We start from the raw sequence: 23856 nt of genomic DNA on the forward strand, positions 1-23856 counted from the left end.
ACCTATGGAGCAGCGGACTGCTGCCCAGCAGAGCAAGCCTGCGTCCCTAAAGGTATGCATGCAGCATGGTGCAGAGAGGAAGCATGACATGAGGGTTGGATAAAATGCCAGTGAGATGATTCCTTGGACTGCACATTTTGTCTGTCACCAGCCTGTGGCCACCTCAGCATGGTCTCAGCCAGGACCCTGGGGTAGGAGTGACTTGTAGCTCCTGGAGCCATCTGCAGGCACAGAGGTCCCCAGGCTTTTGCTGCGTACTTGTGTCTGTGCCTGCTGCTAAGGGGTTGGGCACACAGGCCTCTGCCCGAGCATACACATGACACTGCGAATGTGTGAGGGCTCTGACAGCAAACCCTTCATCCCAGGCAGCCCCCACCAGCCGGTGCCAGGGTACTTTGTTAAGCTGGCCTGGAGAGCCGGCCGCTGCTGCAAATGCTCCCAGACACTGAGTTAGCCGCTAAGTTAATCTCTGGGGGTGCAAGGCTAAGTGTTGGGGTGGCCATCCCTGACCTGAAGAGCTGGCTCTGGGTGAAACTGAGGGCTGTCTGGCATGCACTCACAGCAGACATGGAGGATGCCTGCCCGTGATCTCTAGGGAAGAGGCTGGGCAAGGCTGGGCAGTGCAGGTGATGGGATGAGACTGAACAAAGGCCCTGGGCAAAGGTGGGGGACCTGAGGCTGCAGTGGCAGGACCTGTAAATTGTCCAGGAGTCCTGCTAGATCCCAGCTGTGGCCTGTCATTCCTTGCTGGAAGGATGAGAAGGCCAGGAGACTGACCATGTGGGCACCCCTGAAGGAGGGATTGCTTCCTCCCTGCCTGGAAATGGCCCCCTACATGGGGATGGGGTGAGCAGCAGTGTGGCTTGGCTTTAGTATGACGTACTAGTGGGACAGGTAAGAGGACTGTGTGTGGGGAGCTGGAACCATGGGCCTGAGGCTGGAGATACAGGCCAGTGAGAGCTCAGGGCCCAGGGCTGGCTGAGCCCCCCAGCAGCAGGCGTAGAAGCCCAGAGAGCACTGCAGGAGAATGGCCAGAACCTCCTGGAATGGCGACATTTTCTGAGGTGTCCTGGAAAAGACCTGGAGAAGAGGAGGCAGGAGGTAGGATGGAAATCAAGAGAAGATGTGTTAAGGCGCTAAGTTGAATAGGGACCATCAGCCAGTAAGGAGGAGTCACCGATGTCTCAAGAAAGGCTGAGTGAGGTGATGGCTGGGGTGAATCCACTGGCGAGAGCTTGGTTAAGGTAGTGGTGGAGCAGGGAGCAGCAGGGGTGTGGAGGAAGGGCCTGGGGACCATTCTGGACAGATGCTGGATGGGGCAGCTCGATGGGCAGAACCTGGTGTGAGGAGACATGCTCAAGAGAGAGGGTCTTCAGGAGTATAGAGCATACAGAATGGAGTATCTGCAGCCAGGGGCAAAGCCTGTGGAGGGTAGAGGCTGCACCTAGGAGAGGGAGGGGCGACAGACGGATGAGCGCAGGGCTGGGGTTGGAGAGAACTCCTTGCCTCCGCAAGGTGGCAGAGGCCCCGTGAGATGGGCGCAAGACCCTTGTGAAAGTTCATGAAACCACATCCTTCTGGGAGAAGCTCAGAAGGCTTCCTAGAGGGTGCATTTCACAAAGGGGAGAAACATCAAAGCAAGGTCAAGGTCAAGACTTAAGGAGGTTGGACTATGACTTAAGGTCAAGCATGATTTCTGACTGCAGGCTGATTAAATGCACATCACAACTGGAGTCAGATGGCAAGGCCTGGGGTGCTGTGTCTATAGCTTTCTTGAGGGCGGGGACTCTGTGTTGTTCAGTCAGCCACCTGCAAGCCAGGTGGGTGCTCTGGAGCTGCTCAATGCACACTGCACACCGCCTCTCTGCTTGGAGAGCTCTGAGGTGAGTGAGCCGCTCACATATCCACCCCTCGCTGCCTCTGAGCCTATCTATCCCCACAGGTGGTCAGAGATGGGTGCTGAGCACGCCCTGTGCCTGATGGTGCCAGCCCCTCACTCCTATGCCAGGGGCCTGCCAGCAAGTGTCCTCCCTCCCCTGCAGCAGCTCTTTGCTCCTTCCCCAGCACACAGCATGTTCTTCTCCAATCTGACCCTTTCTCTCCTCTTTACTCCACCAACCCCTCCAGCAGAACTCCTCAAAGACGTGTCTATTGTAACCATTCACTTTCCTAAATCTCTCCCATTAGACTCAGATGCTGACTACATCAACTGTCCTTGCCAAGGCCACACGTTGCTACGTGCTCAGCCCTCGTTTTACTGACCCATCAGCACCTGGTTTCCAGGTCACTCTACCCTCCAGGGGCTCCCTGTCCTGCTGTCCGCTCTTTCTCAGTCTCCTTTGCTGGGTCTCCTCCTTGCTAAGCTCAGAACACTGCTGCCCCCTGGGGACACTCGCATGCCTCTTTCCTCTTGTTCACTCACTTTAAGTGCCACTGATAAGCTAATGACTCTCCAATGTATATCTCCAGTAGAGCCCTTTGCTGGGGCTCATTCTCTACTTAGACATATAACTCAAACTTAACAGATCCAAATTGAAGCCTCACATCCCCCCTCCCCCAGTCTGCTTCACCGAATCAGGACCCTCTGTTGCACAGCCCCAGGAGGTGGTGTTCTCAGGGGCTGGGAGCAGAGGCGAGGCCATCCTTCAGTGGCTCAGACCAATCTCTTGGAGGGTATCCGCCTTCTTTTCTCTCACTCCTTACATCTAATCTGTCCCAAGTCCTATTTTGGCTCTACCTTCAAAATATATCCAGAACCCAATCACTTTTCACCATTGCCACCACCACCTGGTCTGAGTCATGACCTCTCATCTTGATTATGTTAACAGCCCCCTCACTGGTCTCCCTTTTTCTACCCTCACCTGTACAATCGAGTCTCGAAGAACCAGCCAGTGAGCCTTTTAAACAGTAGGATCAGACCACCCTCTGTTCAAACCCTCCAAAGGCCCCCACATCCCTAACAGCCAAAGGCCTGCAATGGCCCACAAGGCCCCACCAGCTCTGCCTCCCCCTTGTTTCCCCAGCTTCCTGGTTTCCCACTCTGCTCTGTGGTTACTTTGCTCTAGCTACACTGGCTCCCGGCACATATGCACCACGGGACCTTTGCACGTGCTGTTCTCTCTGCCTGGAATGTTCTTTCCTTGGGCACCTGTATGGTTCACTCCTTCCCTCTGTCAAGAGTCTGTTCACTTGTTACCTTCTTAGTGAGACCTACACTGACCACCTGATTTAATACACTAACCCTTCCACTTGCTCCTCCAGTCCCCTTACTGTTTTTCTCCCATAACATTTGCCACTGTCTAACGTAATTCACTCATTTATTATGTTTACCGTTTGTCTTCCCCAACTAGAAGGTAAGTTCCATGTTTGTCCCCTGCAAGAGCCCCAGGGTCCAGAGTCCTTAATGTGCATTAGCTGACTGGCTGAGTGGATTCCACCCAGCAGGAAGGCACAACTGGCTGGGCACTGTCAGCAAGAGCCTGGCAGGGCCAGCCAGCCTCTGCTGGTCCCACTACCTGATATCTGCTAGGCCTCATCTCTCAAGGCCAGGCCCTGGCATTGGGACTGCACATTTGCCAGCGTGAAGCCCCAGGGTGACCCTGCACCTTGCCAATGAATGCATACTTAGTGGAGGGGACCCACCTGCCGGGATCCTCAGCTGGGATCCCTGCACCCAAGCATGGCTGCAGATACTCTTGGCTACACCTGAATCCTAGATGTCAGATGGAAAGAACAAGCCTCACCTAGAGCTGCTACACTCCAGACTGGCTTAACAACATGGCTATCCCCCTCCCACCTGGTGTGCCCTTCCCCAGCACAGCGCTTGTTGTCCCTGACACTGTCGCCTCTGTGCCTGTGCCACCTGTGTGGTGGCATCCTTGCCTGCCTGCTGCAAATGCCTCTTCCCATTTCAAGGTCGCTCCCTGTGAAGTCCTGCCCTTTCCCAAGTTGCTGCTCTGATGCCCCCTCAGTACCAATTACAGGACCAGCCTTGGCTGTGGTTCTGTACCTGGTCTGTCTTGCCTCTGGGCTGTGTGCGACCTGAGGCCACCGGACACCTAGCCTGGAGCGCATCCCTAGCACAGAGCAGTTTTCAGTGACAATCTGCTCAATAGATCAGTGAAGGAGCTCAGTCACTCTGGACCTCAGCACTGCTGACATTTGGGCCAGGTCAATCTTTGGGGGGAGGAATGTACTATGCATTGCAGGATATTTATCAGCATCTCTGGTCACCTCTAGATCAGCGATTTTCAGCTTTTTTCATCTCATGGCACATATAAATTAATTACTAAAATTCTGTGGCATACCAAAAATATATTTTTTGCCAGTCTGACAAAACAACAGGTATAATTTTGATTTATTCACACAGGACAGCTATTGTTGTGGTGGCTGTGGTCATTTTTTAAATTTGACAATCTAAGGGAAAAGACGTCAGTGCCCTTAACTAAATAGTCAGGTATTGCATGTTTTAAAAATTCTTGCGGCACACCTGTTGAAAACCGCTGCTGTAGATGCTAGTAGCACTCCCACCCTCTTGTGACAGCCCAAAATGTCTCCAGACATTGCCCAAAGTCCTGGGGACACAGTCACCCCTACTTGAGAACCAAGGCCCAGAGAATCTAGTTTCCTCAAACATGGGAGGCTTCTGGGTTTGGTTGTAACTGGCTAGGGATCAGCTTTGACAGATGCTTAAATCAGATGGGTCTCTAAGAGGAAACCACTTCTGTGGAGGGTGCAGCCCCCTCTCCACAAGAGTGAGGAGCAGGGAGGGTCCTTCTTTCCTGTCTGTGACTTAGTCCAGGGGTGGCAGCCTCAGCTGCCCAAGGAACATGACTTGAGTTTTCAGCAGGGGGCTGAAGAGAAAGCTGCTGAGTGTGGAGGACTCTGCTGCCTAACCCGTGTGCTGACTGGTACATCACAGGCATCACCAGCGGTGACGTGAGGCTGGCAGCTGCTGGTGCCTGGCTAACCTGCTGGAGAGCCTGGTCCTGTGCAGGGCCCCTCCTGCTCTGGCGCAAGGTGGAAACAACCTTGACGAAGAAGCTGCTCTAGCAACCAAATTTGATGAGGTGTCACCCTCGTCGATAGCCATGATGGACACGCACTGAGTGCCGGCCATGGGCTCAGGCCCCGTGCTGAGCAGTGTGCAGATATTATCACAGTCCTCTTGGAGGCTCTGTGAGCCTGGCATTATTACATTCCCTTTCCAGAGTTGGAAACAGAAGCTCAACAAGTAAAATGCATTCATTTTTCAGAAAAGATTTCCCAAGCATCAACTAAGACTTGCCCAAGGTCACTAGCTGGTAAGAGAAGATGCTGGGACTCCAACTCCAATGAAGTGCCCCTTGACCACAAGGAACAGCCCTGATGCCTCCCTGTAAAGTGAGTGGGGTCCTCAAAGCTAACTCCCTAGAGAACCCCTCACCCTGCCCTGAACAGAGCAGCTCTTCTCTCTGTCCACAAACCATTTTGCTTAAAAAAAAATATCTCCCACTTCCATCAACACGGCTCACCGCATGCTGGATGGGCCAGACTCATATCAAGAGCTGAAGACCAGCCCCCGTCCTGCTCCAACATCACAATCCGGGTTCTCTGATCAGCTACCAATACCCTCACCCCCCTACAGGAACCAATGCTGTGCGGAAGCAGAGACCAGCAAGCTGCGTGCCCGAGTCACCATGCAAGAGCCATAGAAGAAAAGCAACCATGCCCCAAGGCAGCCACTTGGAAGCCCTTTGCTTAAATCCTCACCTGAGGACATGTTTTTTTAAAAAGTTCATTTTAGAGAAGGGAGGGAGGGAGAGAGAGAGAGAGAGAGAAACAGTGATGTGAGAAACACTGATTGGTTGCCTCCGGTACATGCCCTGACTGGGGATTGAACCTGCAACCTAGGTATGTGCCCTAACTAGGAATCAAACCTGCAACCCACTGGTGCGCAGGATGATGCTCCGAAAACTGAACCACCAGGCCAGGGCTGGAGGCCCTTTAAACACAGCAGACAGGATCATGGCAGACAACTCACTCACTCTAATAATTATATCCTCTCGTTGCCATACCCTGTACATCTGCAACTGTGTTTCCTCAGGGCATCAAATAAGGCACATTATTTCGTTCAGACCCACTTAACTACAGGGCAAGGAGAAAGGCCACACACAGGGAGGCCGAGCACTCTGCCAGGGGTGGGGGCATCGCCCACTTGCAGCCACAACATGAAATCTTGCTTCTTTTGCTGCCTCTGGAACTGGCAGTTTACAAAAGCAGAGTCAGGCCTGCAAAACCATATGCAACTACTGTTTTGCTTAATTAAATCTCACTTTAAAAGCACTTGGGGAGATTTTCTGGGTACAAGGACTTTGTGATAAGTGGCCCTTTTTTTTTTTTTTTTAAACATTTTATATTTTAATTTAGCTAGTTAAAAAGTGGGCACAGCCTGGCCAAGTGTGGCTCAGCAGTTGAGCATTAACCTAGGATCCAGGAGATCGAGGTTCGATTCCCCGTCAGTGCACATGCCCGGGTTGTGGGCTTGATCCCCAGTCAGGGGCGTGCAGGAGGCAGCTGATCTATGACGACTCTCTCATCATTGATGTTTCTGTCTTTCTCCCTTCCTCTCTCTGAAATCAATAAAGATATATTAAAAAAAAAAAAAAGTGGGCACATACCTAAATTAGCAAACAGAAAAGTAGCAGGATGTTAGCTGAGTTAGACCTGACTTTGTCAAACTGATAGACCTCTAGTGGTTTTAAGCTAATTTCTCCCATCTGGGGGGAGGGCAGGCATTTGCGGGCAGCTTTAGACATACCCATGTCCTTGAGTGACCAGATGAGACTTGGGGCTGCCGGGAACACCTGGCACTGATGGGAGACTGTCCCAGGCTCCAAGGTCTCCTACTGGAGGGAGGTTCAAGTCCAGTTTAACTCATGTTTCTGTGTCACATGTGGGAGCTTCACATTCTGAAAACTATAAATTAACACACACCATACTAACCCTATCAGTCACACATCAGTAAGGATGGCGGTCCTCTTCCAACCCTGTAGATCTCAAGATGAGAAACACCTGTCACAAGCATCTAGAAGCCAACTCTCAGAGCTCTCCCACCTCCAGCCCCGAGTGCTGGCTAGAGTGCTTCTCAGGAGCCAGATCATTCCAGAAACCCACACGACACCACTCCCTTTTTCCTGAGTGGGAACTCACTTGCCTGCATTAACAGGTGCCATTGGCTGGTCCTTTATATCAGGAGTCAGGGACCAAGTGAGAGACCCCCACAGCGCAGGCTGAGGGCAGGCAGAGGTAGGTGGCCATGGCCTTGGGCACTCAAGCTACCATCAGCCCAGCACTATGCCCAGCACCGTTGGCCACCATTTCACAGACAATGAAGTAGATGCCAGGAGGGTCAGCAAGGGTGACAACAGCAAGCACAAACAAAGGCCCCTATGGAGCAGGCACTGTATGTCTGGATGGAAAACTGGACAGTGAGGTCTGCTAGTGCTGATTCTCACGCATCCTACCCAGGCCACCACACACCACTGGAAGTGTGGGAAGGTGGAGGAACGGCTACCTCAGAATGGCAATTCTTGAGGTGCCTTTGCACCCAGAATGACAAGTGTTTGCTGCTTCTCAGGCCAGAGCACTTTAAATAAAAACGACCCACACATTCTTGTGTTTGTATAAAAGATATTTACTTCAATTATCACACCTAGGGTGCTAGTGAATAATAATAATACATGGTGTGAGTTTCATACAGTGATATTGCTTTTCCATATCATATAGGGACCGTTGTACAGTGCTGAGAACAAACATCGTATGGCTAACCAAAGACAGAAGGGACAACGCCGAGGGGCCGACGGGTGCCTCCCCCACCCCCATGCCAGCCGGATCAACTTTTGACTCTTAATGTTGAAAACAAATAGCAAGAAATAAAATGTTACCAGAGATGGGTCACAGCAACACAGCAGAGGCTTCTCAAAGCTATTTGTACAAAAAAATGATGTTTTGTTTTTTTTTTGGTCAATTGGGTCTCTGTGAGGATTTAAAAAAAAGTCTGTGATTGTGAGTATTAACAAACGAGCTCTAAAAACATCTAAGACTTAGTGCGTTACAGAAAATATAAAATACTGCTAAAATGTAAGACACCACGATACACTGGGGGGAGCTGAGCTTATTAAGAATTCTCCGGAAGAAGTCTGCCACTCCGCGAGCGCACTTGGCTTGTGCTGTTAGTAGTCTGGACAGGAGCGTGGCTACCCGCTCGCAGGCAAGTAGTTATTGCACAATCGCAAAGAGCTAGGTCTTACTCAGTGGAAAGGGACGTGGGAAAACCACCTTTTCTTTTCCCACTTTTAGTTTATAACAAGCTATTCTCAAATGCTTTTAAGAATTTTGAATGAATCCTCACATCTCCAAAATGCACAGCATTTTCTGAGGGGTCTCAGATGGTGGGACATGAGATGCCTGTTTTCACAAGAGGCAGAAAATGGCTCAAGAGAGAGACATGCATAGACTAATTAGAGGGAAATGAAAACCCTTCGTGGGGGGTGGTGATGAGGGCAGTTATTTCATTGGAGGGCATTCTTTCAAAGAGATGAGAACAAAATCAGGCCCTCCAATGATCTCAGAGAACGGGAAAAGCCATGACATGGAAGGTGAGTAGGGGTAGGTGGGCCCTTTAGGAGCAGAGACAGCTGTCTGGCTCCAGCTGGGGTGGGCAGAGCGCCTGCTTCGGCCCGGGGGAGCTTCCTTTTCTTGAGCCCACAGGCCCGAGGCTAGGCCCACTTCACTCTCACGCCCCACTGAAGCAACTGGGTGTCTTGTTGGCTGTGCTTCTAGCCGCAGAAAGCTCTGCCCACATCTAACCTCCCTACACACTTAACCACATGAAGGGGGAGAGGGGCTCCCCCATGACCTCCTTGGTGTGGGTCCTCAAGCCACAGCCGAACTAAGAAACACTGTTGCTTCGAAAGATGGTTTTGACCAAATTTGTATGCAAGAAAAACAACAACAAAAGCCAACTAAAACATGTCAACCCATGTGAGCCTTGCAAGAAACCGCTCTCACTCGGAAGTCATAGCCTTGGCCAGGCCACTGCGCCCTCTCTGACCAGGGCTCGCTGAAACTTCATGAACCCAGAAGTCCTACAGAGGCTCTAGGAGGCTTTGGGGAACTCAATTTTGCTTTCCTAAGTCTCCTCTGCAGCTCCTAACATGAGTGTTCTTCAACTCGGCATTTCCTCACACTGGTAGATTTTTGTTCATTAACTCTCATTTAAAAAGTTAGACACGTGGAGACCACCAGTTTTTGAGTGGCTACTCTGGAGACAGACATCTAATTCTGCTGGAGAAGCCCCCTCTGCCCCCAGTCAAATCCCAGACCCTTTGGTTCTTTTTTGGGGGTGGGAGGGTGGGATGGGGAGGGCAGGAGGCAGAAGACAGTAACCACTGGAGTGATAGCAAAAAGCATTTATAACAACAACAACAACAACAACACAAAACAATATACTCCTGATAAGTACTTAAATGATTAACCTAATAATAAATAGAAGAGGATAGAAATATTTTTTTTTTTCTCAAGGAAATATCCTTTTATAATTATCCTCACGCACACTGGCAGGTCAGTAGCAGTCAATCCATCTCAACAAGAAAAGGTTAAGTGCTGGAAGGGAGGTTCTCAGCTGCTGAGTCACAAACACCCCTACCCTGCCACCCAGCCAGCGGTCCTGGCCAAGGCCCTGCAGGCCTAGCTCGGTGGTCAGCAAGAGGCAGGCCGGGCACAGGGGCAGGGGGCCGGTTAGCCTGTTTTCCCTTCAGTTCATGAATAAACGGAACTACAGTGAACATACTCATCCACAACCTGAATCGTCCTGGTCTAAAGCTTACTTTGAGTTCATTTGGTGTGCAATACATTATCTCTTAAAAATGAAGAAAAATGATTTCTATTGCACAGAGCTTTACACATAGTCATCTATTTAAGTGCTTTCTGTTTAAAGCAAACTACAAAAAAAAAAAAAAAAAAAAAGACAAAAGGAAAATGAAAAAGGAGAAAAGAGGAACTATAAAATAAAAGCAGCCCCGTGCCACTTCTATGTGTCTTGCTGACGCGAGTCTGGTTTCACCACCGGAAGTCCCAATGCTTCCGTACACACTGTGCTTCTGATTATTTTCCATAGGGATGTAGCCACAATATTGGGATATAAGGCACCTTTCCTTTCTGATCACAGAAAGCTTGATACATAGCAAATAGCATATTTTGTGGTAAAATTAAAGCCTAAACACTACAGAAGTTACAGTAACTCGGGCTATACTTAACAGTACTAGATAAAATGATCATGAAAAGCAACTTGAAGGTATTTTAGAAGTTTAGTAATGGGGATGGGGAAGTGCACATTTACAAGTAGCCTAATGTCTTTTTCTCACTAGCCATTTTTAGAATTCTTTGCCTACAATGCCCAACTTTTAAAGTTAGCATTTTGGAGGAGACTAGGCGCTTTGGAAATGTCTTGTTAAAGCTAAATGTCACTTCATCCAAAAACAAAGATGGAGATGGTGCCACTGTCAGGGTGGACACAGTATCTTTGGAGGGGAGGAGGTGGTGGAAAGGCAGTAGCCAGGCCTGGGGGGTGGGGGCAGTTCCTGCAAGTGGGGCTGACGAAGGGGGAGTTGCATTTCCCTATTCTTCCCTGACCAGGCGTGAGGTGCTCAGGCTGCTGGGGCTGTTGGGGCAGGAACTCTGGGGTGGAGCCCATTTCACTCAGCTGGTTGCTTCTGCTGTCTTGATTCACCCAGAGGGTCTGGTCTCAGCTTTCAGCACTCCTTTATGGGATTCACAAGCTGGATCTTTTTGGAACTTTAATTGGGAACTTGTTGTGTCCCACCCCCCTCCCCACCATAGGTTTCATCTACCAAAAGGCAGATGCTGATGGGAATGAAAATGGTATTGTCAAGTTGGACCATTCTCTTAGCAAGCAGCGAGCTGGCCAGTGCCATTCAATGCACCAGGAAACGGAATTACATCACGCTGGAGTCAAAGGCCACCACCTTGCCCCAGAGGGCAGGAGCTCTACCTTATGGATCATGAAGGCTCACCTAATGCCATCAAGGCCCAAATGAAACTGCAGAAGCACTGGGGGCATGTCTACATGTGAGCTTATCCTGGTAAATGCCCAAGTACATGATGATGGAACACTAATAGATTCCCACTTCCAAATTCTTTCCATCAGAACACTATGGCCAGCAGGGTGGGTGAATCCACATCCACCCAGCAGCCCTGGGACCTGGTTTCCTTAGCACTGGGTGGAAATTGGCATATTCTTGGGAAGATTGGGCAAGTGAGAGCTAGAGAATGCCACATCCTCTCCTGTCTTTGAGATGCTTCCAAAGGAGTGTCACCGTGGAGCTAAAGTCCTAGCCTCCTAGTGCCAGAGAGAATAAAGACAGAGTTCCCCAATGCCAGGTAGGAACCCTGGGGAAGTGTCCTCATGTGGCCATTTAGGGGTAGCCCAGGGCAAGGAAAATGACTGTGATGGATCTTAACAGCTGAGTAGGAATGGGCAGAAAGCAAAGGCAGGCCAAAGACAAAGCTCTTTCAGGCCTGAGACCACCCCTGCCTGCCAAGAAAATAGCTGACAGATCTTCCAGAACAGGTGAAAGTCAAGAGAAAAACCCATGTGCCTTGCAGAACACAGCTGTCTGTCCACGTTGTGCTCGAGAGAGAGAAGATGCCTGCCCACCAGGCCAAAATCATAGATGCCACCCTTCTAGCCTTGTCTCTCCTCCCAGCCCACTTGCTGCATGGTTCCGAGGGGTGTGGGGTGAGGAGTGACGTCAAATGGGCGTATGGGTTAGTGAGGTAGACCGGGACAAATGATGACTGTGACAATAAGGGAGGGCATCCAGGGAGGGAGCCAAACCTCCAGCCTGAAGGGACATGGGTAAAAGCCCACCACACATGCCAGAACCTTGCCTTGCTACATCTCCCCGCACAGCTGGCTTACTGGCCTCCAAAAGTAAGGGCTTGGGATAGCAATGAGCAGACTCATTTTTATAGGCCTGTTGAGAGATGTCTGTCATAGTGCATTTAAGGTAAAGGCTACTGTCCCCCAGCTCCAGCTCTCCTAAGTCACTATCACCATTTTACTTTGTGCTAATTCCAGGATGTGCGTATACTCCCCCTGGCTCCTCTGCTATTTTCAGTTAGGTTTGTTTTTCTAAAATCAGAGGAATGAAAAACATTGCATAGAATGTCAATAAAATTCATTGATTACCCCTGTATGAAAGGACATGAGTTCAGGAGGAACAGAGAAATACAGTCCAACATTAGCTGTGAAGGCACCCTCCTGAGGACTGAGCTGTCTGCCAACTCTTTACTCCAGTCTCTTAGGGCATGGCTGCTGCATGATCTTAGAGGAGTCAGCCAACTCTGGAGTGCTCCCTTGGATTAAAGCACAACCTGCCTTCTGCTTGGTTTGCCCATGAACTGCACAACTGATGTGCCCTGGCCAAGGAGGCAGATGGGGTGGTTCCTTCCCCCTGGAGCTGGCCAGCTGGACCTGGGGTGTGGAGGGACTCTTGTGCCAGAGAGAGCATAGAGGAACACTTAACCCAGAGCTCCATAGCACTCTGGGTCTGGACCACCAACTAGGAGACCTGAATGTCCACATCAGACAAGATGATTTTAAATGGGGAGAAAACAAAGATACCAACAGGAAGGAAATTGGGCAGGGAGGCATTTGTGCTCTGGAAGTACAGGGAGCCATGAACGGTTATCTTTTTGTCTCAGTCACTTTCCCAGACACAATGGCCAGGGTTTGATAGTAGTCATACGAGTCAAGATCCTGGCATTTTCTGGAGACTTCTCCCAAGCCTGCATCCCAGGGCAGTCTGCTGACAATAAGTCACCACGTGTTGTGATGTTCCTCAGGCAGGCTGGCTCTGAGAATAATTGAATTGAGCTAATGGCTATGGTTATTCTTTCTAAAGAGCGGTTTGGTGGACAGAAATCAGACATTCTGACTGATCTGAAAGTTCAGGGGAGGCGGTCACTTGGGAGCCGGGCGGTGGATGCGAGCAGGCACGGGTTTAGGACAGAACCCACACACCTTCCACCTCTGACACCGCAGGAGAGCGTGGGCAGGAACCAAGGGTCAAGAGGCTGACTGTGAACACTGATTTTATGCTGAGCCTCCACTTAGTCATCTAAGTAATGGCAAAAACCTTAAGTTATGAACACTGCCTCCAATTAACAAAAAGAAGCCATTTAAAATGGTATAATGGAGCTTGTAATTAAGTGTTAGTGTTTTATATGGAACCGTTTTCCCCAGGGGAGAGGTACAAATCAGCTTTTTAAACTGATGGAGCGTAAAGAGGAAGAGGTCGGCTGCCTGTGGGAGCTACTGCTTGGAACGCGAGCCAGCTGAAAGTAAACCCCACGGAGAGGACGCTGTTCAAGGCACTTGAATATTGCTTATCACGATGAAAGATCAACCCTTAGACTCAAACTGAGGGGCGCAATGAGGGGGATGTTCCCCCTGTCGACAGGTTTCTGTTACTTAGTGGCAGCTCTTAGAAGTATTACAGACAGTGATAGCTTAAACACAAAAGAGCAATAGGGTTGGGATAGAAATAAAAAAAATAAATAGAGAAAAAATACAAATACAGAACAGCAAGCAAAATTTAACCAACTGATTGTATCGAGCACCCAGATGTAAGTCTGGCAAAAAAGAATGGAAATCAACAATAACCTAGTTAAAAAACAACAAAAAACACAACAAAAATGACTAAATTGCTTGGAAGAGCCAAAGTGGCTGTTTTAGACTGTTACTATTTGGCCACTAGGATGAACAAATTTATAATTTTTCCATTTCTTCAGATTTAATACCTCCATAAATAACAGTCATGCCTTTAAAATTCAAACACTATCCTAATATTTCCTGTTAACTCCCTGCTTTTGATTCTGATGAAAATCAGATATTTAGTGATTCATCACACATGATAACAAAATTCCCTCGAGGTTTTTGTGGAGAGGACACCACAGTACTGTCAGGGGCTCTGCTACTCACTGTCCTAAGGGTCACTAATGCAAACTTGCTCTTCTTAATGCACCTGAATTGAGCCAGATGTTTATCTGTTTCCCCTTAAGCTCCTCCATTTTGAATTCTCTTCTTGCTGAACCAGGTTTCAAGTTCAGAGATGATGCAACCATCAGAAAACAAACGGCCTGCCTCCCAGCCTCCTAGAGCCTTCTGAAAACTTCTTATTCATGAAAAGGCATTGTCTTTAGTGTAGTGACTCTTAAATTTGTGAAAACTTGAACTAAGTGCTGCAGCTGCAGGTTAAAAGACTGTAAATGAAATATATAATTTCTAAAACGTCATGCAAGAAATGTGGTTTCACATCTTACAGTCAAAGTCCTACAAGTTAATTAATACAAGCACACTGAGGTGTAATAGCGGGAGCATACCTCTAAAATTATAACTCCCTCCCACCCCCAAATCAAAAAAGATAATATTAATTAAACTTAAGAAATAATGAATGCACCATTAAAATGTCATCCAAAGATGTTGACCTAAGACAAAGGTTTCAATGATACACAATACGGTCAAAAAGTTTTCAATCAGTAATATACAGTATGACAACTACATCTTGTAAATTATACCCAATACTGCCGGCAGTCTATCCCTCTAAAGAATATTTGCCCCTTTCATCCCTTCCTAACAATCAGATAATAAAATACAGCACCTATAAATAAGCAAAAAAAAATATATATATACCGAAATCATCTATTGTTAGTTTAAAGATATGGCAATAAAGGTGTCTAAATTAGCAAACTTGTAGAAGCCATAACTGATAAAACAGCTTATTGAAAAAAGGTGGCAGTAATGCACTCTATGTGTGCACAGGTACTTAAGAAAATACACAGACGTATAAAATCGCGCGCACGCGCACACATACACACACACACTCGCATCCACCTCTATTCTCACGCATATACACATAGACAACAGGAGGAATCAGAGACAAGTTAGACTTTTGATTTGTACTTAGACTGCCCTAAAAGACTAAGTAAAAGACTGCATAAAAGAACGTTCCAAGAGGCAAAATGAATGAAGGATCAATGGTCTGGTCTGGAAGTGAAGAGCATCAATGTTCTGGTGTTAGTTTGGGCCTTCTCTATGGGGGTGGGAGCAGAGCCCAGATTGCCACGTTCTCTCTTCTGAAGGGAAGGAAACTTCCCACGACTTCAACAGTCATCAGTGCTTGTGGTGGGAAGAAAGGGCAAGAGAGAATGCTTGAGAGCCCTGCCCAGGCCCAGGGAGCGGCGTCCCCTGGTGGGGCTCAGTCCATCAGGCGCCTGGGAGAGTGGTGTGAGGTGTGGTGCCTTCTGTGCCAAGGAAAGACTGCTGTCTACGAGGGGTGGGCCCCGTTTGGCCCCAGAACTGTTTGCTGCGACCTTAGCGGCCTACTCTTTCCTCCTTTCTTTAAATGCTCACACATGTGCAGACGCACTAACACAGACGTAGACACCATAAATTAAACAAAATGAACGGGTACATGCTACAGTTCTAACTTGTCTCCTAAACCTCCGAAATATGAGGTCTGATCAGCGTGCTCTGCGGTTAGAGGTTAAAAAGCAGATTATAAAATACCTAGATTCGGATCTTTTCTTTTTGTCCTGATTTGGCCTAGAATGGAGTGTATTAAACAGACCCTGGTCAGCAAAAGCCCAGAGTCAGTTAAAGCTATGGATCAATGTGCACTACATGTCAGGATTCTATTCACGTACAAGAAAACACTACATCAGCTACCACAAAATCAGTTATTTTCCTGATGTGACTTTTCTTTTTGTTAAAAAATATGTGGAGTAAATGTGTTTTATTTTAATTCAAAGTTTCAAACGACAAGATTCTTTACTTGAAAATATTTAGGAATCCAAACTAGTGTGTTTAGAGTCGGTTTGACTGTGCAATCTCTTAGTGGCAACTGAACAGCTACAAAAACTTTCTTTTTTAATTTTTCTGAAAAATCCCCCCTCCCCCTTTCCTGGTTTAAGAAGATAATAGTGTATTATCGCTCTGAAGCCATTAGATGGCAGATAAAAAGCCCCCTTTTAATATGTGGGTTTGATTTTTTTTTTTTTTAAAGCCCACACGAAAGAGGAGGGCGCAAGGCAAAGCTGTAAGAGTTATTCCAGAACCTGTGGAAATCACTTAGGGCAATAAAAAAAAACACTTCAGGGTACAAAAAAGCTCGACTACACATTTCCGTTTTCTTCCTTGAAAACACAACAAAGATTGGGCTTAATGCTCCTTTGTTTTCTATATGCACCTTGGCCTATGGCGATTTTGCCCTGTGGCCCGCAGGGCAGTAAGTGCGCAACGGTCCAGGCCTGGAGTCGGCGCCCGCCCCTCTGCGCGGCCGCCCGGCCGCAGCGCGGCCCGCCCGGCCCGACGACTCGGCTCGGCCGCCAGGCTCGGCCCGGCCCGGGGATGGGCGGGCGCGCCTCAGAACTCCCATTCGATGGGCTCCTCCCGGCTGGCGGCCTTCTCCAGGCGGTGAATTATGCTGTTCAAGTTCGCAGCCTTCTTCTTCCTCAAGGGGTTGTCTCGCGAGTCCCTGGCGCCCGCCGCCTCGGGGAGGCCGAAGAGGCTCTGCAGCGAGCTGGGCCTGCGCGCGGCCGGCGCGCTCGTGCTTGGCAAAGCGGAACTCCTGTCGGCGCCGTCCCGGGCCCGGCAGGGGCCCTCGCCCGGCGGGGCGGCTGAGGTAGCGGCGTCCTCCCCGGCTGCGGCTGCGGGCGCGCCCGCGGGGTTTGGCACAGGCCTCGGGCCGTCCGCGGGGCCTTCGGGCGGCACTGGTGCCCGGGGTCTGCCCTCGTCGGCGTCGTCCGGGGCCGGGGTCCCCGAGGGCGGCGGCTCCGCCTTCTCTGAAGGTCGCTGCGCCTCCTCTGCTCGCTCCCCCGGGGCCGCGACGGTCTCGGCAGGCCCTCCCTGAGACTTGGTGGCGGCCGGGCCGCCCGACTCCTCAGCGTCCGCGGCGCCTGGGCCCTCGGCGGCCTCCACGCCGTCACAGCTGTCGCCCTCGGAGCTGGGCGCTGGCCGGCTGCTTCGGGCCGACGGGGAATCGCTGGCCCCGGCCTGGCCCTGGCTCCCGGCCTGAATCTCCTCAATGAACAGTTCTCTGCGGATCCGAGACCTACGAGACACAAGCAGGGGGGGCACGTTGAGGTGGCCGCTGTGCAGAGGTGGGCAAAGGCCCCTTCCCTTGGAGCCCCGGGCCCCGCCATCCCTTTCACCCCTTCTCTCCTGGGCACTGGCTCTCACACTCCCACCCTAGCCCGCAGGCCTCCAAGGCGCCTATCACCGAGCATAGCCGGAGCTCCTGGGGGGGGGGGGCATTCCCCAGTCTGCATAAGCGCTAGCCTAGCCAGGAGCCTCAGCAAAGCCCCCATCATGTTTCCCAAACTCTGTGCCTTTACATAAGCTGTCCCTTGGCTGGAATGCCAGCCCTTTTCCACTAGGATGGAGAGCCAATATTACTTACCTAATGGCATCTTCATCTCCATCCCACCCCACTTCTAACTAGGCTGTGAATGGCCAGGTCCCATTTACTCTTTGCACCCCCCAGGCCTAGCACAGTGCTTACAGGTATACAGAATAAACGCTAACTGAATAAATGGAAATGCAGGATGAATAACCAATGCTTCCTCATCAGGGCTTCATGAGAAGAACCAATTATTAGTGCCCAAAATGAAATCTTCAGCATCCAGCTCTGAGCCACAGGTCAGGGGCCCTGGTCAAGGCTGAAGTGTGATGCCATCAAATTATGTTTAAACTAATTGCCTTGTCTGAAAGGAGACGACCAGGGAAGGGTCACTTTTGATCAAGCAGAAAGAAGACCAAACATGTGCTCCAACACATCAAGCATGTTTTAATCAAGCTGAGTGCAGCTGACAGTAGAAAATGTGCTCCAGTACTTTGTTGGGTCTGAAGGAAATAACTAGGGCACTGGCTTTCCCTGTTTTGGAGCCCTTGGAGATACCATGAAAGGGCTCTTATTAAGTCTTTCTGTGCTAAAGTTTCTCCATGCTGACAATACTAGGCTCAACCAGAAGTCTCTCTAGGTGTGTATTCCAAAGAGTTGAAAAAGCCAACAGTTAGTGGAAAAGCATCTTCAGGTAAATTTCTCCAGTGTCCTATAGAAATTGGGCCTGCAGAAAGCCCTTGGGTTAGGAATGCAGGAAAATATTTTCTGTAGTAAATATAACTCAATAAAGGTAATGGTTTTTGAGCTCTCACTATATGTCAGGTCCTGTGTTGGATGTGGGAAGTGTTGGAGCCAGGGAGAATCCTGCTGTAGTTTAGTCCAGTATGTCAGTGCTGGTGGTGGCTATCTGCTACATCATTGTTTGTTCCCTGCATAAAGTGAGCTCTGACTTTTCTTGAAGATGATTTCTGAGCCTGAGTTGGAAGGTGAGGTCCTGAAGCCCCCTAGAAGTTCCCAAGGGTCACAGAAGACTTTCCTCCTTCCCTGGGGCTACCGTGGGAGTCTATGAAATGGCAGTTCCTGTCAACAGGTTCCTGGGCACAATGCTGGTAGAGCAGACTTGCTCTTTACTGCTTTAAAGCCCCTTGGTAGCCAAAAATGCCAGATGGGGTGAACACCCAATCCCATCCCACCCTGGTTGGGGAGGTGGGAGGCTGGAAGGGCAGCTAAGGGTTTAGTCCTAGCCAGGTCACAGGCCCACCAAGTACTAGCTCTGAGTCTCTGGGGGAGACTGGAATTTTAGAATCAGGCAAATCTGGGTTTGAAATCTGGTTTTGTCACTTACTGCCTATCTGGCTTTGTCAGTTAATACCTGTGTAACATGCATAATTTCCTTAACCTTTTTGAGCTTGATGTGGAGATTAAATAAAATGTTAATATATAATATAGGGCACAAAGTAGAGGAACTTTTCTTACCATGCAGCTGCCTTTTTTTGGGTGGTTGTTATTAATCCTTACCAGAGTTTATTTTTCCCATTGATTTTGAGAGAGAGTGAAAGAAGGGAGGGAGGGATGGAGAGAGAGAAAGAAACATCTATTGGTTGCCTCCTGCATGTGCCCCAACAACTGGGGGTTGGGGGGGGGGGGGGAAGGAATTGAACCTGCAACCTAAGTACATGCCCTTGACAGGGAATCAAACCTGTGACCATTTAGATGCTCTAACCACTGAGCCACACCGGCTAGGGCTGGAGCTGCCTTCTGAATGGCAGAATGACAAGTGCTAAGGCTGAGGTAGATGGGCTGGGGGAGGGAAGGGGCAACTTCATGCCTGCGGCATGGGATACAGGCTGCCACTCTCACCATCTTGTTAGCGTGTATAACCTTTCTCTGTAAAATGAGGCAGCTAGCACTGTACTCGACTGCTACTGGAGGATCTAATGAGATAACACACCTATAAAGCTCTTGGCTCAGTGTCTGGCATATATAGGGTGGGGCAAAAGAAGATTTATAGTTTTGAGTACACGTAGCAGTTTATTCTTGTACTACTTATTAATTATTGTAAATTTGACGCAAACAACTGTAAACCTACTTTTGTTCCACACTGTATTATGTGCTCAACAAATATGAGACATCATCCTTCTTAGATTAGAATTGTCTCTATGTCTATGAGGAATATTATCTTCTGGTCTAGCAGGAACAGATCTGGTTTTCAGACAAGTCACGGAAGTTTCACAGGCCACCATGGCTTTTAGGGTTCAAAAGAGTTTCTACTGGGTGGACCTGCTCTTCCAGGATGCCAGAGGTTCTCTGGTATGTTGTTCTGGCATTCCTGGTTGCATTCCTAGGTAAATGGACACTCTAAGATACTTCTAATTTCCTTAGGGTGAAACGGGAAGAGGAAGTTAAGCTTTGTTTTTTTGACGGGGCAAAAACTGATTGAAGCATTACTCCCTGAGGGTTCCAGCGAGGCAGGAGAAAATAAAATCAGTGTCTGCTGTTTAACTCCTGCAGAAAGAATGTAAGAAACTACCTTCTTGCTTAGGAATTAAACACATTCAGTGACGTGTGCTGAGTGCCAGCCCTTGTATGAAGCTCTGTGGTAAGTTGGCCATGAAGAGGATTTGAGCCAAAAAGAGGATACACCTGGAAGCAAGAGCTCAACAGACTGATAGTGCTCACTTCTTAGCAGACCTATTTTGTGCCTTGCCTCCCAGAATAGTTTTCCAGATCTCTGCAGCTGAAACGAATCTCTGCCCTTTGCTCTCCCATAGCCCACCTGGTTTGTTGTGGAGTTATTTAGGAAAGAAAGCATTTATGAAGCATCTACTCTAGATCCAGACCTGAGCTCATTTATGAAGTTGTGAGGTCCTATTACTACTCTTCTCTCTCCTCCTCCTCTATTTTTGTCAAGGGTGTAAAATTGAATGTGCTTCTCCCACAATGACCCGTTGACCACCATGTGATGGGCATTACCATGGTTGTCGGGAGGCCAGAAAGAAGAGTGACAGCAGCTGAGAAACCTGAGGAGCGTGTGCCCTGCCAGGAGGCAGTGATTGACACTCAATAGACCTGAAGGGGAATCTGGGGAAAAAGGTGGCTCCAGCACGACCAGGGGAAATGGTTTTAGAGATGTTTTGTGTAATTAGTGTAGATTACTCAGTAATCTACAGCTTTGTGCACTGCTGTCCAGAGTTATAATTACCTGCATTAAAATGGACCTAACTTGAAGACTTGAAAGTACATATTCAAATGCACCTTTGTGTCTAGAAAGTAATATGGGGTGATGTAACCAACACCTGGCACGGTGAACCTCTGCCCACATTTCTAATTATTCTCCCCTATCACCTATTTACTACTGTCAAAGTTTCCTTCTATGTAGAGGGAGCTCCGTTATTGTAACTACTGGCCTCACTTTGCCTCCATTTTTATCTGATTGGTAAATTAGGATGATGAAGCTGCTTGTGCTCAGCTCATGTACTTTCTTTGTCCTCATGGGAGCCAGCCTGCACATGGGGAGGCTTGCCTGGGGCCAGCGCTGCCATGGCAGATAAATTTGCCTGGTTTTAGGGGTCAGGTAGCAGGTCTATTTGGCTCTCACACTAAACTACATCTGTTAACTTAGCCTTTATTAGCAATAAGGTGCTATTTTGGCTCACATCTAATATTAAAAAAATCTCCAATCTGTTCAGAACCTCGGAGGTTTATGGGCTCCTGCAGAAACTCCAGCAGAACCTATCAGATGAGGCAGGGCCCAGTTAGGGACACAACTCCTCCCTCTAGCCCTTGACTGTCTATGATCTATTGCCTGACACTTGTTTCAGGTGAGTAACTGAGGGCCCTACCCATACTAGCTATACAAGTGTACTTGTCACCTTGGTATAACAGCACTACCTACCCTCGTTTTATTAAGCCCCAGAGAAAATGATGTTCTGATAAGAACTTGCAATCAAGATGGCCTCTTACAAGAAATTAAACAAGCAGGAACTTCCATCAGGCCACTGGAAATTCTTGGTTTCCAGTAGTAGGGACACTTGGTTACAGCTATGATCAACAGTTCATAGTGAATTTCCATGATCTAATCCAAACATGTCACCTCAGTTTACTTTGCTTTACAAGGAGCACTCAGTCCTTCCCTGCTCAGGTAAGTTATTCAGGCCCTCTGAGTTTTATTTTTTTCATCTATAGAATGCAGATAATACTATATTCATTATATAGTTGTGAGGATCAAGTGATACAGTGTTGGTTAAAACACTTAAGCTCAGGGTGTGGAAATCTAGTAGATTTTCAATAAATCTTCATTAACTCAAGAACTTTCCCCAAAGAAAAGAGTTTTACACTACTGAATTTGTTTAATTACAAAACTAGGCAAACTAATTTGGAAAACAATACTGTAAAAGACCCCAAGAAAGCATCCAAAAGTCAAGAAATGTTCACTGCTATGGAACCATGAACACATAGTAGTGGGAAGGGTACACAGTAGAGGGAATTTTTTTTAAGTGATACATAGTAGAGGGAATTTTTTTCCTTGTCATGGATGTGGTCTGTCTCTAACTATATGACCTTACATCTTTGGAGTTAAGAACACTAATAATACAACATAAAAAACTACCTAACTGGCCAGATCACTGAGAACTAACCAGGTTCTAAGTCCCCGTATGCTGGGGGCACACTGAACATCATTCCCGTGTACCATGAATGGCCACTCTGCAGTACAGATCAACTCTGCCCAAGGGCTGAAAGTGTGTTCTCTCGGAGCTGTGATTTCCTGGGCTGAGAGCAGGATTGTACCTGTAATTGTGGAACCAGTTGATGACAGTGCTGGTTTTCAAGTTGAGCTGGGTGGCGAGTTCTTCGATGGTTTTTGGTGACGGGTATGGCTTTTGCTGATATGCTCGTTTCAGAGCTTCTTTCTCTTCAGGAGCCAGCACCACACGGGGTTTCTTCAGCTGGTGCTGGGGCTGGGGGCTCGCGCCTTGGCTATAGTCAATGCCAACGGAGGGGGGCTCACAGGGCTGACTGTCGCTGACTGAGCTGTGCCGCCGCTTCATGTAGGCTGAGGAAGGGAGAGAAGTCAGACTGAGGGGCAGGCCCAGCTCTGAGGTCTTCCCAAGCCCCTAACTCCCACAGTACATGGTATACCATTGGATTGAGATTACTTTTTAAAAAAATCCTCATCCGAGGATATGTTTTTATTGATTTTAGAGGAGGGGGGGACATTGATGTGAGAGAGAAACATCGACTGGTTGTCTCCCATATGTGGCCTGACCGGGGATCGAACCTGCAACCTGGGCATGTGCCCTGACCAGGAATTGAACCCGCAACCCTTTAGTGTATGGGACAACACTCCAAGCAACTGAGCCACCTGGCCAGGGCGGATTGAGATTACTTTTGTGTAGACTGTGGCATCAGGCTATTCTGCCCTGCTCTTCCAAGAGCATCTCAAAAACACTTGGACTAGAACCCTTCTGAAACTCAACACACATTCATCAAGGACCTGCTCTGTTATAACTGGAGGTTCCTGTCCATCCCTGCATGACTAGCAGTTTTGTGGGGGCACAAGGAAGTGTACAGGTGACCCAATAGGGTGTCACTGAGGGAAATGACTCAGGTCAGCCTGGATGGGTCAGGGAAGCCTTTCCAGAAGAGATGATGTTTAAACTGAATCTTGAAGGACAAGAGGGACTAATCAGAAAAAATAGGTGACGAGGCAGAAGAGGGAAGGAGGCTCCTCCGGAAAGTGGAAACAGCATGTGCAAAGACACAGAGCCACACAGCGGCATGGTTAAAGCGTGTTGTGTGTGTACGCACGCAAAAGAGGCAGTACTGCAGGAGGAGCTGTTGTACAGAAGGCTGAAGAGATGGGCAGAGTGACGGCAGGCCAAAAGTCTGGACTTTATCTTGAAGGCAGGAAAAAAACAAGGGAATGTGTGATCAGCTATGTTTCTGAAGGGCTATTTTGGCTACAGTATGGAGGGAGGACTGGAAGGAAAGAATGATAAAGATCTGAAATTAGGCAGCTGTGATGGGGTTGGGAGAAAAGCAGATGGATTGTGGAGATGTTAAGGGGTAGAATGACAGGACTTGGTGGCTGATTCAATGAGGATGGTACTCTGGTCTCAGGCGTGGGAGACAAGGTGGGTGGTGGTGTCTTTGGGTTTGGCACCATGAAAGGAACAGATTAAAGGGAGAAGATGGCGGTTTGTCTTAGAAGTGTGAGGTTTGAGGGCCCTCTAAGTCATCACATTGAGATGTTCTGTAAGCAATTGGATAGATAGGTATTAAGCTCAGAAAAATGGTTTGGGCTAGAGGGAGGAATTTGGAACCACTAGAATAGAAATTGTAGTTGAAGTCAACGGCATTGATGAGACAGAGAAGAGTTGAGATGAAA

At 48.6% G+C, this 23856-nt stretch overlaps 1 protein-coding gene across 14 annotated transcripts in view; it reads right to left on the reverse strand.

Moving 5' to 3' along the window:
• Nucleotides 1–23856, reverse strand: part of CUX1 (cut like homeobox 1) — a 337186-nt gene that overhangs the window by 10769 nt on the left and 302561 nt on the right. For 10 of the 14 annotated variants that reach the window (XM_081131319.1, XM_081131318.1, XM_081131316.1 and 7 more), the window contains 2 exons: nt 22257–22521; nt 7969–17177 (listed from right to left, as the gene is read on the reverse strand). The exons of the other annotated variants lie outside the window; for them this stretch is intronic. In XM_081131319.1, coding sequence (XP_080987445.1) covers nt 16490–17177; nt 22257–22521 — 953 coding nt within the window. In that variant the 3' untranslated portion in view covers nt 7969–16489. Of the gene's footprint in view, nt 1–7968; nt 17178–22256; nt 22522–23856 lie in introns of those variants that run through there. 14 annotated transcript variants of the gene reach the window in all.

This window comes from Miniopterus schreibersii (assembly GCF_964146895.1).
Source record: "Miniopterus schreibersii genome assembly, chromosome: 3".
Lineage (NCBI taxonomy): Eukaryota > Metazoa > Chordata > Mammalia > Chiroptera > Miniopteridae > Miniopterus > Miniopterus schreibersii.